At 45.6% G+C, this 15,066-nt stretch overlaps 2 protein-coding genes across 2 annotated transcripts in view; one reads left to right on the top strand and one right to left on the bottom strand.

Moving 5' to 3' along the window:
* The window catches only part of mnat1 (MNAT1 component of CDK activating kinase), a 33,287-nt gene extending 28,573 nt beyond the window's left edge, over positions 1 to 4,714 (bottom strand). The window contains exon 1 of the mRNA XM_037071119.1: positions 4,487 to 4,714. Within this exon, the coding sequence (XP_036927014.1) occupies positions 4,487 to 4,575 (89 nt within the window). The 5' untranslated portion in view covers positions 4,576 to 4,714. The remainder of the gene's footprint in view (positions 1 to 4,486) is intronic.
* A 1,526-nt stretch (positions 4,715 to 6,240) lies between these two features.
* On the top strand, positions 6,241 to 13,198 carry six4a (SIX homeobox 4a). Its single transcript, XM_037071115.1, has 3 exons — positions 6,241 to 7,089; positions 8,827 to 9,527; positions 10,617 to 13,198. The coding sequence occupies exons 1-3, from the start codon at positions 6,356 to 6,358 to the stop codon at positions 11,216 to 11,218; spliced, it is 2,037 nt and encodes a 678-aa protein (XP_036927010.1). The 5' UTR covers positions 6,241 to 6,355; the 3' UTR covers positions 11,219 to 13,198.
* The last annotated feature ends 1,868 nt before the right edge of the window (positions 13,199 to 15,066 follow it).

Here is a 15,066-nt window from a genome sequence, read left to right as displayed (position 1 = left end):
AAACAAAAAAGCAGTTAATAGGATAAACTGCAGAGCCATGGAGTTTGGCTGTTTACACCTAGCATCGCAGATATGGGTCAAACAAGACCAACCAGCCAAGTATGACGCCAAGCTTTCACAGTCACACAACAAACAGTTATGAAGCCCTGCCGAGGACTATCTTACAAGCATGCCGGGTCAGCTTGGCTTAGAAGAAGCCACAACATAAAAATGAAAGAGAAACATCTGCGTTGTCCAGTTGGTGCTTCAGACCATGAGGAGCCCCTGCTCAAGTGCACCCGGGAAGAGGCAGATGTTCACTGCAGCCCCGGGCTACAGGAGATGTATAGGCCTGGCCATATGGAGGTAGATGGAGGGATTCAGCTTGTTTCCACAGGCCCACAAAGAGCCCATTCATCAACACGGGGCGAGGAGTGGGGCGTAGCTTGCCCCCTGCCCCATAAATGGACCACACAACAGAACTCTCAAAAGGGGAAATCCTGTGTAACTCAAGAGGTGAACATCTAATAGGAAGGGAGGAGACTTTGAGTCAATCTGCCGTCTTCCTCCTGAAATGCACCTTCTCGTCAGTGACAGCTTTGGGATTGTCTGCCTGTTGCAATTTGTATTTAAAAGGGGACTGAGAAATCTCTTGCCAAGGCGATCCTGTTTGGCATACTGACTAGACATTTAAGTGAGTCAACAGGCCACTAGCAGCTTGCGATCTCTGTGTCCCTGGGCTGTTGTCGCTGACTGAGTACTCCTGACTCCTCCCTCTCTCACCTGTCCTGCTCAGAGCTCCAGGCTCCTATCTTTCCCATCTGCAGCTGTCAGCAGGTCAAAGACGGGGGTGGTGAGGGGAGGGTAAACAGGGTCCTGGCTCAGCAAAGAGGCCTCCACAACAGCGCCAACCCCCACTGCCCCTTAGTGACATTGCCTGCATCTTTGCCTCCTCATACAAGAAAGAACGAAATGGAGATACAGACAGCCAGGAGCTGGATTTACTTGTTTCTGCCACAAAGCTCATGATCTTCACAGAGCAATAACTTGAGTCCAGACAGAGCAGGGCTGGCTTTGTGTCAAATTCAGACCTGTTATGACGCTCTGCCCTACCTCGTGACCTACAGTACCTGCAGTGGCACGGTCAAAAAATGCTGAGGCCCAGGAGTGTGATTGCTTACACAGGACGCTAGTATAGGCTTGTGTGATCTTAAAAAAATAAAGCTTGGATTTGGTGTACTTTGTGAAGAAACAAAAAGGGCAGCATCACGGGTTCCAAAGTTTTCAGATAATAATTTCAATGTTCCTGTGGAGAAATACTGTACAGTCAGAATCACACGCTAGTCCGATGTTAGGCTCTGCATTAGCAGCAAAGGCAACTCGATTTTCAAGCTCGCACTTTTCAGTTCTCCTGACCCATGAAACATGTAGTTGTCCAGCATCTAAAGAGAAAACCAACTCAGTTTTTGCATCTGAAACCCAACATGCCTCTTGACTAGTGTGTATCAACCTAAAACATACAACTACCAAGTATAGGAAACTAGTTTCCACTTAATGAGGTGTCTATCCGGTCAGCCTCGATATAGAGAGAGGCCCCTCTGATCCCCATCGTATGGCTAAGCTACTATCATTTGTCGCTGCCTGTGCCTAGTGTCAAATGCCAAAGGACATGGACCCGGTGTCATTGTGCAAAGGTAATAAATAACACACATCAGATGCCCCCGGTGACAGGGATACAAAATGTGCTGTGGTGGGGTTTAAATTTAGATGCATGCTAGAGGTGGAGAAGCTCATTGCTGCACTGCACTGCCACGTCAGCCAAGACTGGAGTGGCCACTCGACCAGGCCCAGGTACAGAGAGGCTTACAGTAATTTACATGAATGAGCCAGCGAAGAGAGTCCAACCAGGGCTACAACTAATGATATCGACTGCCCTTTTCCAGAGCCACAGGTGACATTTTCAAATCAGTTGTTTTGTCCAACACAGTCCAAGACTCAAAGGTTGTTTTTATTTTCAGTAATTTGAAGAGAAAGCTCCTGATGTGCTTGACGATGTTAGACTCAGAGGGTCACATTCCAGAGGTTTACAGGTTGTTATGTCAAACTCTGCTTAACTAAATCAAATAGCAGCGGAAAATGGAAATAAGTAAAAGTAGCCCAAAACTGTACATAAATAGTAAGAACATTGTGATTAGCTGCGTTCCATCACTGGTTACTTCTGAATCTTGGCAGCAAGATCTTTATTTCTACTGCAAATGTGTATAGGTTCTAAATATCTGTTATCTGTGTCTTTTGTTATTAATAATCCATATTGGTCCTGAAAAAAACAGTTGATCGGTTGGTCCTTATTGCAGAGTTAGGCAGAAACCAAGAATTGTATCCAGTGTGTGCAATGATGTTTGTATGGAATTATTTCTGGGTAGTTCGTTGTGGCTTTACATATATATGTAGACTATCTGCATGTACAGTTTTTCCTTTCTAATTCAATACTTTTAATATTTTTCTTTCATTCTCATTCCTTTTTCTGCACAGAGTTCTTGCTTTCACAAAATAGAAAATCAGTAACTGTGAAATTGAAACACGTTGCTCAAGCTACAGCGCTGGTCTCCAAAACTATCAAGTCGCGAGGAAGCCTAGCTGCAAACAAAAAAAAAAGCCAAATGACATCAGTGATGAAAATACTAATACAGTTTGAGAGTACAGCAGTTTCCAAGTGCTGCATTAATTCACCATGGCACCGGCTCTGAGGAACAAATTCAAGGTGACCTGGACTAGGACATCTCTCCAAATTGCTTCATTGCAGAATCATTTTAATTTTCTGTGTGTAGCCCTGCATCCAGACAGAGGCGGTGAGTTATGAGCCTGCTGACCTGATGACAAAGCACGACCACTTCCTGATGGCACGGTCAATAAACAGACAGGGTCGGAAAAAAAGATGCTCTCATCAGGCTACCGCCGTCACTGCGTGATGCTCTTCATTTCAATGGCCGGGTTGTTAAACAGATGACAAGGTTAAATATTGGAATATGCACCGCAGACATGTTTTCACAGAGCACTGATGTGAGGATGACACACAATCACAACCGCAGCGCGACAATAAATAGAAATAGTGTAGTGTAGTGTAAGTGCCAGAAAAATTGGTGTGTCAATTGCTTTGGTAGTTGTGTCAATCAAAATACAATGAGTCTACTAATGGTGACTACTTGTTCAAGTTTTTGTGTTTATATGGTTTAATTAGATAGGACAGCTTAAGAGGGATAAGAAATGGGATGACAGAGAGGGGGGTGACATCCAGCAAAAGGCCACGGGTGGGATTCACACCCTGGGCAACGAACCAGGGTGTCCCATCAGTCATTTCTTAACTAAAAATACTACATATTTTCTAGTTACAGTTTAGCACATTTCATACTGGGGGTTAGATCAAGGTATGGTAATGGCCAGATTTGTGTCGCTGCTTTTACCTACAGAATTCATAAGAAACTGTTTCTTGGATTTACTAGTTTCGGAATAAAAAACATCCATTAGTTATGGCTGCGCAATTCATTAAAATATAATCAAAATTCAAGTGCAAAACCTTAACTGCAAAAAAGCTGCAATCTTTTGATAAAGTAAGAACTTGTATTAAAAAGAGGTAATGTATTGCTGCAGGGACGCTCTTGCCATCAAATCTTGCTCTATAGATGTTGACGACTCCAAGAGATGTAAGAGAATATCTAAGGAAACGTAATTACAACATGTTTGACAACATCGTGCAGTGCTAATACTAGTTGTAGGTTAGATTGTATCTGCTCCTTTAAGTATGCCGTTTTTAGCACTGTTAGTTGTTGAACTTCAGCACATACTGCATACACACAAAACGTTTATACCCCTCATCATCTATCACTGTCCTCTCTGCCATAAAATGTCCTATATCAAAAAAGTGACCAGCTCTTACACCAGCGTTTGTCAGAGGGATACGAATAGGCAGCGCAGGACAGGTGCAAACACATTATTTCATGTTTATTAACGATGTCCTGCAGATAATTTCATGTTTAATAACGATGTCCTGCAGGTGGACCTCTGTCATTCAGCACTATCGAGGCTGTGATGGAGCATGAAACCTTCATATAAGCTGTGCCAAATCGTCCCTTTATGCTTTATTTAGTCTTTCCAGGAGGTAGCCAGCAGTATTTATACTACATTAGCAGTAAGAGGCGACAGGAAGTCAAATGATTATATAATAATTATCGTTATATATGTGGTGAAATCACAGAGCACGGCTGATAGCTAACAGCTCGAGCAGCTTGATATTGTTGTTACGTCCTTTGTTTGTTTACGTGCAGCTAGCTAGTGAGATTCAGGAGAGGACGGACAGCCTAACACAGCTGGGAACTGCTTTAAAACACGACGCGGGAGCCACATGTGTGTGTTTCTGTGTCGGTGAATGTCTGTTTTTCACAGTTTGAAGCAGAAACTCCGTCGTGCTGCTGTCTGGACTGAGCTTCAGCAGGCAGGTGTGAGTACTCACAGCGTGTGGCCGCAGACGTTCACCATCAGCTTCAGCGACGGGTTCCTGTATTTGGTCGTTTTGCATCTCGGACAGCCCTGGTCGTCCATATTTATTTTTTTTTTTTTGTCTGCGCAACACAAAATGCAAAGCCTGAGAGGAATGTCAACAACTAGCAGCTCTCCTGTCACTTTTTCAGGCGGCGAACCGCTGCGTCACACAGAATGCGGTCCGACGGGAAACGCCGCTAATAAGAGTAGTTCCTACTTAATGATGAACCCACCGACAGCAGCGGCGGTGGCACTGTGGTGCAGGCGCACCCAGGGGTCCTTGAGGAGACTCAGGGGGTCTGGGGTAGAAGAAAAAAGCTGAGTGGTTTATTTTCACTGATCCACACAAAGGCTGTATTTAGAGAGGGGCTGTATAGAATGGTTGTTTTGATAATAGGTTCCACTGTGTCCTATGTGAAGTACCTCTATAGACACCCCCATATATTCCATGATCTAATCTGAGCCTGAACTGAAACATATTTAAACGCAAAAACCTCCACAGATGTTGTTCCCCAGGGCTTCTGACGTCATATGTTTTCTGGCTGGATGTGGAAATAACTCACCAAGGATGATGGCTGTATCATGTGGTTTATTATCTTAAAACAAAGTGTATTATAGTGATACAACACTAATACTAGCTGCAGGGCAGGTTGGTCTTCATTTAAATCCAGAGGTCGTAGCTCTGGAAACATATATTCTATTACAGCCCAAAAGCCAAACAGTCTAGCCTATGTGTGTCATATTGATTTACTGAATATGTATAAATGTCAGATTGATCAGACAGAAAGGTGGTTGGAGTCCAGTGGCACGTTAAACTGGAAATCATTTCAAAAATGACCAATTGCTCAGTTTTTTCAACTCAACTTTTTTTCTTCTTTATTTCAAATCATGTTCAGGATGACAGTTAAGTTGATTTTGGAGCCTAAGAAACGTGAAAGGTGCAAATAAAACTCGAGCCTTACAATCTGGGGGACAGAAATCACAACACACATACTTTATGAAGTAAATATTCTCTGTTCATGGATATGACACTTCTTAATGGGATAATGAGGTGTTTGTTGTGACTTGATTCAATGTGTATGCGACTTGTGACAGAAACTGGCAATAGTCACACCTCATTTTCATCTTATTCAGCACCCTGAACTAATATGGATCCGTACTGCTTTGTTGCTGGGTTGTTTTTAGGGTCTGGGTCAAACAGTCCTGGGATTTATGAACGTAATAAAGTTAAACATGGTGATTTGTGGCTCTAGTCATTTAAAATAATGTATTAATAAATAAATATAAATAAATATATCCGACAAATCCAGTATCATTCTCAACCTTTTCTGATCTGCGTTGCTCTAATTTAAAATAGTAAAAATAATAATAATAATAATAATTTCAGATGAGACATTATTCCTGTTTGATCTCCAAACCTACATATGAGAATAAAACTGCTTTTAACTTTTCAACATGAAGCTAAGTCAGCTCTTGACAATACAAGGATATCCCGCTCCCACGGATCCCAGAAGCACTCACCTTGCACAGGTGAGCTACGGGAATATACTGGAGGTTATATGAGTGACAGCTGGAAACCAAACATTCGTGTCTGAAATCCCGCTCGCTCCTCCCTGTTGGGGCCCTCGGCGGCCAATAGCGTGGCTCTCCTGCAGATAGACCCCAGTGTGTCTCCTTCCAGCTCCAGTCCCCGCAGAGTAAAAGTCACGTTGGAAGGAAAAGGGGAGAGAGATATCTACTTACAGCTGCTGTCAGATATCCGATCGCATTCGCATGGCGAGGAGGTAACCTGATCGAGCTGGGAGGAGTGACTTTACCAGGGAAGGCTTGAACAAAAAAAATGTCTTCTTCTTCTGCCGGAGAAGTCACAACAGCAAATGACATCAAGAGGGAAAATGTGAAGGAGGTGGATACGCGGGAGTGCATCAAGCTTGTGGCGCTGGACGCGGCGGAGTTGTCCATGGAGCGCACGACTCCCAACACGGACGCGGTGCGCACGGAGCTGCTGGTGAGCGCCGCTTCCTCGCTGGCTTTCTCCCCGGAGCAAGTGGCTTGTGTCTGCGAGGCTTTGCAGCAGGGAGGCAATGTGGACCGGCTGGCCAGGTTCCTGTGGTCCCTGCCACAGAGTGACCTGCTCCGCGGCAACGAAAGCATCCTGAAAGCCCAAGCCCTCGTCGCTTTCCACCAGGCGAGGTACCAGGAGCTGTACAGTATTTTGGAGAACCACAGCTTCAGTCCGTCCAACCACACCTTTCTGCAAGATCTGTGGTACAAGGCCCGGTACACCGAGGCGGAGAAGGCGCGGGGGAGACCCCTGGGCGCCGTGGACAAGTACAGGATCCGGAGAAAGTACCCTCTCCCGAGGACTATCTGGGACGGCGAGGAGACTGTGTATTGTTTCAAGGAGAGGTCCCGGAACGCGCTGAAGGATCTGTATAACCAGAATCGGTACCCGTCTCCTGCCGAGAAAAGAAATCTCGCCAAGATCACAGGACTCTCCTTGACCCAGGTCAGCAACTGGTTCAAAAACAGGAGACAGAGAGACAGAAACCCGTCCGAGGCGCAATCAAAAAGGTGAGGCAAGAAAAAGAACAAGGCACAGACTATTTCAATCAAAGAAGTCTCGTTAATTAAATTGTTAGAATATCTCTGTGCGTAAAAAGCGCGTTAAGACAGACCCGGGCTAATTTTAACAAAGTATTTGGAAGCTTATAACGAGGAAGGGCGCCTGTAGTTTATAACACTCAGTGACTGACAATACTCAGTGTTTTCCATAAACTCCCGTCGGACTCACTTGGCAATGTAAATCATCAACTGTGGGTGATTAAGAAACAAAAGAAAGTACGCGTAAAAAGGGTTTGGAGCACGCTTTTAATGTTTTGAAATATGAAGCGGTTGCCATTCAGATCCGGTTTCAAGTGCGTTGGTGCTAAGGGGCATGGAAACCATAAGCAACAAAATAACATAGTAGCTCCCCCCCACACACGCGCGCGCGCACACACACACGCACACGGTGGTTTGACTGTCAGACGCGAGGAGCTGGTGACTTTGATGAAACAATTAACAAGGTGACTTGAAAAGTTACTTTAATTTCTTCTTATCTGCTTGTGTCTTGTGGTGCACGGACACACACACACACACGAGCGCGCGCACGTGCCCCTTAGGCCAGCACATAAATCATTTTCATTATCACTTTTTTTTTTCCTTCCCTCTCAGACCAAAAAGGACCTCAGAGCCTCCACCAGGTCGTGCGTTTCATTTCATAATCCTGCACAAACAGACAGAAGTGAAGCTTCTTTCATGTGTCTCTCTCTGTGAACAAAGCTGACGCACACCTGGTGGAGGTGACCTCTCTCTCTCTCTCTCTCTCTCTCTGTCTCTCTCTCTCTCTCTCTCTCACACACACACACACACACACACACGTATTACTATAGACTGCACTGAAGTCGCAACTGAAATTGTTCAGAAAACGACGTTTAAAAGTTGAAGATAATTTGATATTTTGAACAAATAGTCTCACATTTTGTATCAGCTGGTATCTTTATCTATATTCTTTCCTGGAAGTGGGGGGTGAGACGTTTTCAGTGTGTGTGTGTGTGTGTGTGTGTGTGTGTGTGTGTGTGTGTGTGCGCGCGCTGGGGAGGCTGCAGCTGTTTGAATCAATCTTAAAAAGAAAAAAAGAAAGAGCAACTTATAAATAAACAGCATGAGCCACGTCTACATCGTTTTTTAAGACTTAATGAAAAGAAAAACTAAAAAAACAAAAAAAAAAAGATAAAAGGGAGTTTGAATTCCGACTGCATGTTATATTGGGGAAGAAGAAATTCAAACAAATAGCCCCAGCCATTTGTTTTGTCACGCCACCAGTGCTGGCACTTTGTCACGCCAGAATTTATTGCGGCAAATGGTTGCACGGTTGTTGACGTTGGTCGGTTGTTGTCAGCGCAGCTCTCCATGAGGTAAGAGAGGGCTGCACAGTCACAAACACAGCCTGCTCTTCAAAGCTGCGTAATAACACAGCAGCAAATGTGACTGTCTGCTCTGTCTTCACTACAGGAGAGATGTGGGCAGAAAGAGGGAAAAAAAAACAATAAATACATTTATATGTGTGTATTGAATTCATATTGTAAAAGTGTATTTTTTTGCCCAAGCAAAATCACAATAATGGGTGAAAAATACTTATATACTTATATTTATATTTTGTTTCATTTCTCATTCGCATTGTGGCATGAAATCAACTTACACAACATTTCACTACAAAACATGTATGTCTTATGTTTCATGAGTCATTTATTCTGTCTTCTTCCACAGTGAATCTGATGGAAACCACAGCACAGAGGACGAGTCCAGCAAAGGCCAGGAGGAGTTGTCCCCTCGGCCCCTCTCTAACTCCTCAGACGGGGTGATCACCCATGGGGCCCTCCCCATTCAGACAGGGTCTATGGACAGTGGGGTGGTCATCCAGCAGATCGGGGACATCAAGCTGCCCCCTGGATCCAGCAGTGGCGGTCTCTACAATGGCAGCCTTGTGACCAGTAACACCTCCTCCACCGTGTTTCACAACGGTGGCTCGTCTTACCTCCACACACCTGGAAACATCCTCTTCAACGGGCTCAATCTGGGCATCCAGCCCCTGGCCTTCAACCCTCTGAGGTCGTCTGGAGGGGTGCTGCTCGGTGGGTCAGGAGTGGACATGCAAATGCAGACAGGTCACGAGAAAGGACTGGGCAGTTCTGCTGAGGACTCGGCCCTGCAGTACGCCTCGTACGCAGGCTGTGTGAACGGATCGGAGGTGAAGCTGGAGGGGATCCACACCATGGCTGCCCAGAACGGGGGCTCCTCCGTGCTCACGTTCAGCTCCCCGTCAGGTGCGCTGCAGCTGGGTGGCTACAGCCTGGTCCAGGTACCGGGTGGAGTCCCCGACAGTGATGGCAGCTCATTACTCAACAGCGATGTGGGTCTCCCTCCACTGCAGCTCTCATCTGCCTCATCTTCCTCAGCAATCACACAAGGTTGGTTCAGGTCATTTAAACTAATCTTATCAAGGCTTGGCCAATATTGTATAGAAATGGAGATGTAGAGGTAATTGTTGCTCATTTCGCCCCAAAATGAGTAAAAACAAAGTGTAGACTTAACCAAAAATAATCCCCTCTTAATCACCCAATACAAATGTGCGAGGCTCTTCCTGTATTTTCTTAGTTTGCTGTGTTCTGGATGTTTCTGGGCATCCATCTCTGGGCAAATCCTGCTGATTTTGCCTTTAAGCAGTCAAGTTGATCCATTAAAGTTTTTCCATGGAGCTGCAATGAATAGCAGGAACAGACTTAATTAAGACATATCAGTGTATTAGAAATAACCACTCTCAAGACATAATCTACTCCGCTATTATAACAAACTGTAAATGTTTTATTCTCAAATGCATCTCTCAAGCTGTGGTGCCCTTTGCCCTCTAAATGTTCCAGTGCAGTGCTACGTGTGCGTGGTTCGTCAACAGGTCTCTACTACGTCATCCCAATATATCTGAGCCGCTTCATTCTTGGCTTGTCTGTATTTGGGCCGTAGCCCAAATGGCTGATACTACACATAACACGGAGCAGGGGAAACGGGGAAGGGCCACACACACATGCACACACACACATAGAGGAGGTGGTCCTTTGAAAACCCCAGAGATGAATAAAAACAAGTTCTGAAGTCACCATCACTCATCATCATTGCGCTCTTGATGTGCAGAGCAGGGAGGAGGGGAAATATGTTTCAGACAATCAGAGGGCCTTGAAACGCACTAACAGGGAATCAGCCACTGCAGCACTTAGTTTGACATGAAGCAGAGAATCTACACCGGGATGAATAATAAGGAAAAATAGAAAATTGCAGCTTGCTGTTGAGTCCTGGCAGGCTTTTACGTTCGCTCTCTGGGGCACCACAGGGTTGAACTTAAAGAGCACAGAGTGTGTGAGACACACAACAGCAGCTTTTGGCCAAGCCCTGCTGAACATGAAACATACAATAGTGTAAGGAATGAGAGGGGGAGGAATGGGATCTCCTCAGACAAGTTGAGGTGTAGATACTGTACTGATTGTTCCGTTTTTGTGCCACCACAGGTAACATGCCTCTGAACAATGTAGCAGTGACTTCCTCCAGCGACGACTCCTTCCAGCAGCATGACAAGCTGACCATGACGTCCCTGCACCACAGCACAGTCCTTTACAACATGAGCAACGCTGGCCAGCCGTCCATCAAGAAGGAGCCTCTGGAGGGAGGTGTCTACTCCTCGTACCACCACGGGCTCCACCTGGACCACAGTGGCCAGCTCAGCTACACCACCCCCAACTCAGACGAGGTCCCATCCAGCCAAGGTCCCGCATCAACCACCGACGTCTCCGCCGTCAGCTCGTCCAGCCCCGAGCCAGAGGTCTACACCACCCTCACAGTCAGCACGCCGCTGATGGCGCAAACGGACCCCAGCAGCCACCACCTCCAGCCCACAGAGTATCTCGGGGGCCACGAGGTGGCCCGGGGGCCCTCGCACCTGATGGGCTCCAGCATGAACAACAACTACATGAACCTTTCAGAGAACAAGGTGGGCTCAGGGGGTGTGAACGAGATGGTGCGGGCGATGTGTGGCGAGATGGAGGCCGTGGAGGGGAAGGAGCTAGCCAAACTACAGACAGTGCAGATGGAGGAGGACATGGCTGACCTTTAACCTCAAACCTCCCTCCTTGCAGAAGCACTCATGTCCGCCCCAAAGCAGCGATATGGTGAATCTTTTTACTTTAGTGTGCGTGTGTGTGCGTGTGTGTTTTTTTTTTTGTTTTTTTTTACCATTCATTTCCTTTAAATGTTAAATTATTTGTAGTTCATTTGACTTTTACAATGCACTCTAGTCAGAGAGGAGCCCCGTGGGTGGGCATTATCAGTTTGTCTTTAAACTAAATAAAAGTCTATGACATGTTTTAAAAGCCCCGTTCGTTAGAAGGAACGTTACGACTGTTACAGGCTCATAGAAGAAGTCGCTGTGTGAGTCGGAGCCGTGTTTAAATGTGCATTTTTATAGACAACACCTGCTACTTCCTGTTGAGCGGATTTGATCCGTGGGAGCAGGTGCTGGAATGCCTGGAGTCATGTGACCAGGATGTTCCTCCAAAACTAAATGCGTCATCTGGGTCAAACCAAAAAGGTCATTCAGTAGGGGGAAGAGGGAGAGAGCCTCTATGAAAATGGTCGGTTAAAGAGCGACAGCTCACACACATACGGAGAATAGGTCGCTTAACACACAAAGCTGCTGTTTTAGGAAAAAGTGTCCTTCAGTAATCACTTTAAATTCTCTGAATGCCTCACGAGTCACTGCAAACCCTGATTTTGTGCTTTATATCACACCAAATAATCTAGGAGTGTCGAAAAAGGGACTACAGTTAAGACGAATGTGCCTTCCTGCTACTTAAAATACACAATGGCATCGATCTGTTCTGGCATTTGCACTACCATAATGACATTACAATGTTTGAAACAGCCTTCATGTTGGGGGGTTTGTCATGTGTGACACACCTCACCAAATGCACACTATTTCAGTGATGACTCAAGTTTCAAGCCTCATCATCAACCTGTGAGACCGAGACATGAATGATGACCGAGAGGTCACGCTGTCGGCCTCACATGTTGTCCATCATATGTTGTTTATAATGCTGCAACTCATTGTATGTTAACTAGATGTGATGATGCTTTACTATATCCTGTTTCATTATGATGTGTCTCCAGATGTCAGTAATCATGAATGATATTTTTCTATAAAGGGATTGTCATAATTTCTCTTTTGCATGGCCTCATAATGTTTTGGACACTAGTGCCTTTTACCTTTGTTTTGTGAATAACACTGAAAGTGATGCCCGGTCGTAGCTTTTCGCCTCGGTGTGCAGGCAGTGACATTGCAGTTTCAGAGATTTACCACCGCTGAAGTCACTGGCACATTTGCTGGGTGTCAGTGGAGGGAAAAGACAAGAGAATGTGGAGCCCATTTGTCAAGTGTGTCCAGTGCGTTTCACAACAGGAGCCTAATTCCTCGCTGTCATACATGACTTTAATAGCACATTTCGGCCTCACAGTCAACTCTCACCACGCTCATCTATCAGTGCATCACACGTCTTCATACCAGTGGATTCTTTACTTTTGTCAGGATTCATGACACAATCCCATCAATTTGAATGGACACTTCATTGAAAGTATTCTCAGTGCTTTAATGTCATATACCAAAAATGAGTCGTGGGCAAATAGCAGAACTGATGGTCATTTGTTTTTTGTTTTTGTTTTTTTTTTTTTTTATCTTAGTTTGAATTATATGTTTGTTATCTGAAATTATGTGAATGTATTTTTCTAAATCTCCATACTGCAATAAAAGTTTATATTTATAAAAACATAAAACGGACATTTTAAAAATTCTTTCTACCTTCGAGGGGAAAAAATCAAGACACGTTCCCCTTTAAGAGGCGCAGCATGTGTGCGTAATGAATGTGAGTGTGTGCCAGACAAAAAGCATATGTCTTCCCAACATTTAAGAGTCCTATGTAGCCAAACTGCGAGGGTGAAAGTGGCATGCAGTAATCCAGCGAACCTGGTGCTGCGCTCTGCAAACCTGCGGTGATCGTTTGCACATGCCTGGCAACCTGGAGTTCATTAGCCCTCCTTTTCTCATCTCAGCCCCTGTAATTCAAATAAACAGCAATGAGATTTCCAGAGGTAAAGCTCCTTTTGGGTGGGGGGTCTGCAGCTCCCCACAGCTAAGTCCAATCCAACGGCCTTTTCCCCCTGAGCGAAGGCCGAGCAACCCCCCTCCTCCTCCTCCCAGTGTGCCCTTACTTCTTCAACATGTGGAAGAATGAATCTGAGGCGCTGTCACTCACAGACACTGAGAGCCTGAACTCCTCTCACGGCTTGTGGGGATTCTCCTCAAATTCACGAATTTCCACCCAAGACTTGTTCGCTCAGCGGGCACCCGACCAAACCAGCGAGGCAGAGATAAGATGGAGACAAAGTTTGACAAATGGACGAACAGCGGGGGATTTGATTTTATTCACAGCGTGTCTGTGGTGGATTATAGGAGTTGTCCTCTCAGTGGATCCTGGCTGGAGGAGTTATATATGATCTAACTGATGACCTAAATAAACAGAGGCTGTTTGTCTGTGCTCACTGTTGAGGCACCGAGAGAGAGAGGAGGAAAAAGAAAATGGGAGAGACTATAGCGGGAAAGGGAGGGAGAGGCAGGCAGCGGGATAAAGTTACCTGTGCACAGGTGACCTCGTCGCCATGGGCAGTGGATTAGCTGATTGTTAGGTATCAGGTAACTCCTCCTGTAATATTGAAGAGGGTGAAAACAGCTTTGTTGGAGCCCAGAACAATATCCCATTCGCGGCAGGAGCCCTTGGTCCGTGGGTCTCACGGGGAGGGGGCCAGAGAAAACTCCAAATTCCACCTTTGTATTGTGCCTATAAATTAGACAGGAAAGGAGCACAATTGTCCTCTCACAGAGGACTCGTAGTACATTTCACATTGGGACTGGGGACAGTTTTGCTGTTGAATTTTACCATCTTGCTGCCTCCTTTTAGTGTGAAAATCAGGACACCCTTATATCAAAATAGTAGCAGATGATTTTGTCTACAATTTAAAACACGCAACGTAAAACTTGCAGCGATAGAGAAAAAAAAAAAAGAAAAGTGAAAGAAAGAAGAGGGAACTCCCCCAGAACTCTGGCCTTATTAAAAACACTGACCTCTGATCTTTCAGATGGTTTCAAAGCTGACATTTAATGCGGCGCAGCAGACTGCAAGCCATATGTAACATGACCTGGGGAGCACGGTACTCCACAGCTCCACGTCCCACTAATGAGAGGGCAGGGGTCAGCGGGTACCAGCCTGCTCGCACAGACCCACCACTACTGGCCAAGGCAAGCTGGAGAGGAGCTCTCCCTCCTGGCAGAAACCAAATCCACTACTGGCTCGTCCACGCTTGTGGAAAGTAGGGAGTGTTTATGAACTAAGAAAGGGAAATAAATGTCCTCGACACTTGTAGGCTCTTCTCTTACCTCCACTTAAAATAATTGAGTTGTTGCTTGGCAGAGTGGAAGGTATGTGTCCACTCCATCATCCAGTGTGGGAAAGCGAAGATGGCACGATTCACCGGTTTGTTCTGCAAGGATTGAAAATCATAAGGAGAGGTTTAAGAGTGTGTATGTGTGTATGAGAGGGACACACACACACACACACACACACACACACACACACACACACAGAGGCAGCAGCTGGGAGGCAGCATCACTGTCCACACCACAGTGGTCAAATGGTGTTTCCCCAAAGAGAAAAGCAGCACTTTGTAACAGGAGCAGAGCAGATCACACACACACACACACACACACACACACACACACACACACACACACACACACACACACACACACACACACACACACACATAAACACACCTGCTGTTGCTCACATGCTCCAAAACTGCATCATTTGCTCGAACACACACATCCTCTCAGTCACATTCATGATCGCATTGTCA

This window comes from Acanthopagrus latus, chromosome 16 (genome assembly GCF_904848185.1).
Source record: "Acanthopagrus latus isolate v.2019 chromosome 16, fAcaLat1.1, whole genome shotgun sequence".
NCBI classification, from domain to species: domain Eukaryota; kingdom Metazoa; phylum Chordata; class Actinopteri; order Spariformes; family Sparidae; genus Acanthopagrus; species Acanthopagrus latus.
The sequence above is the reverse complement of the archived record's forward strand: the minus strand, read 5'-3'. Positions and strand labels throughout refer to the sequence as shown.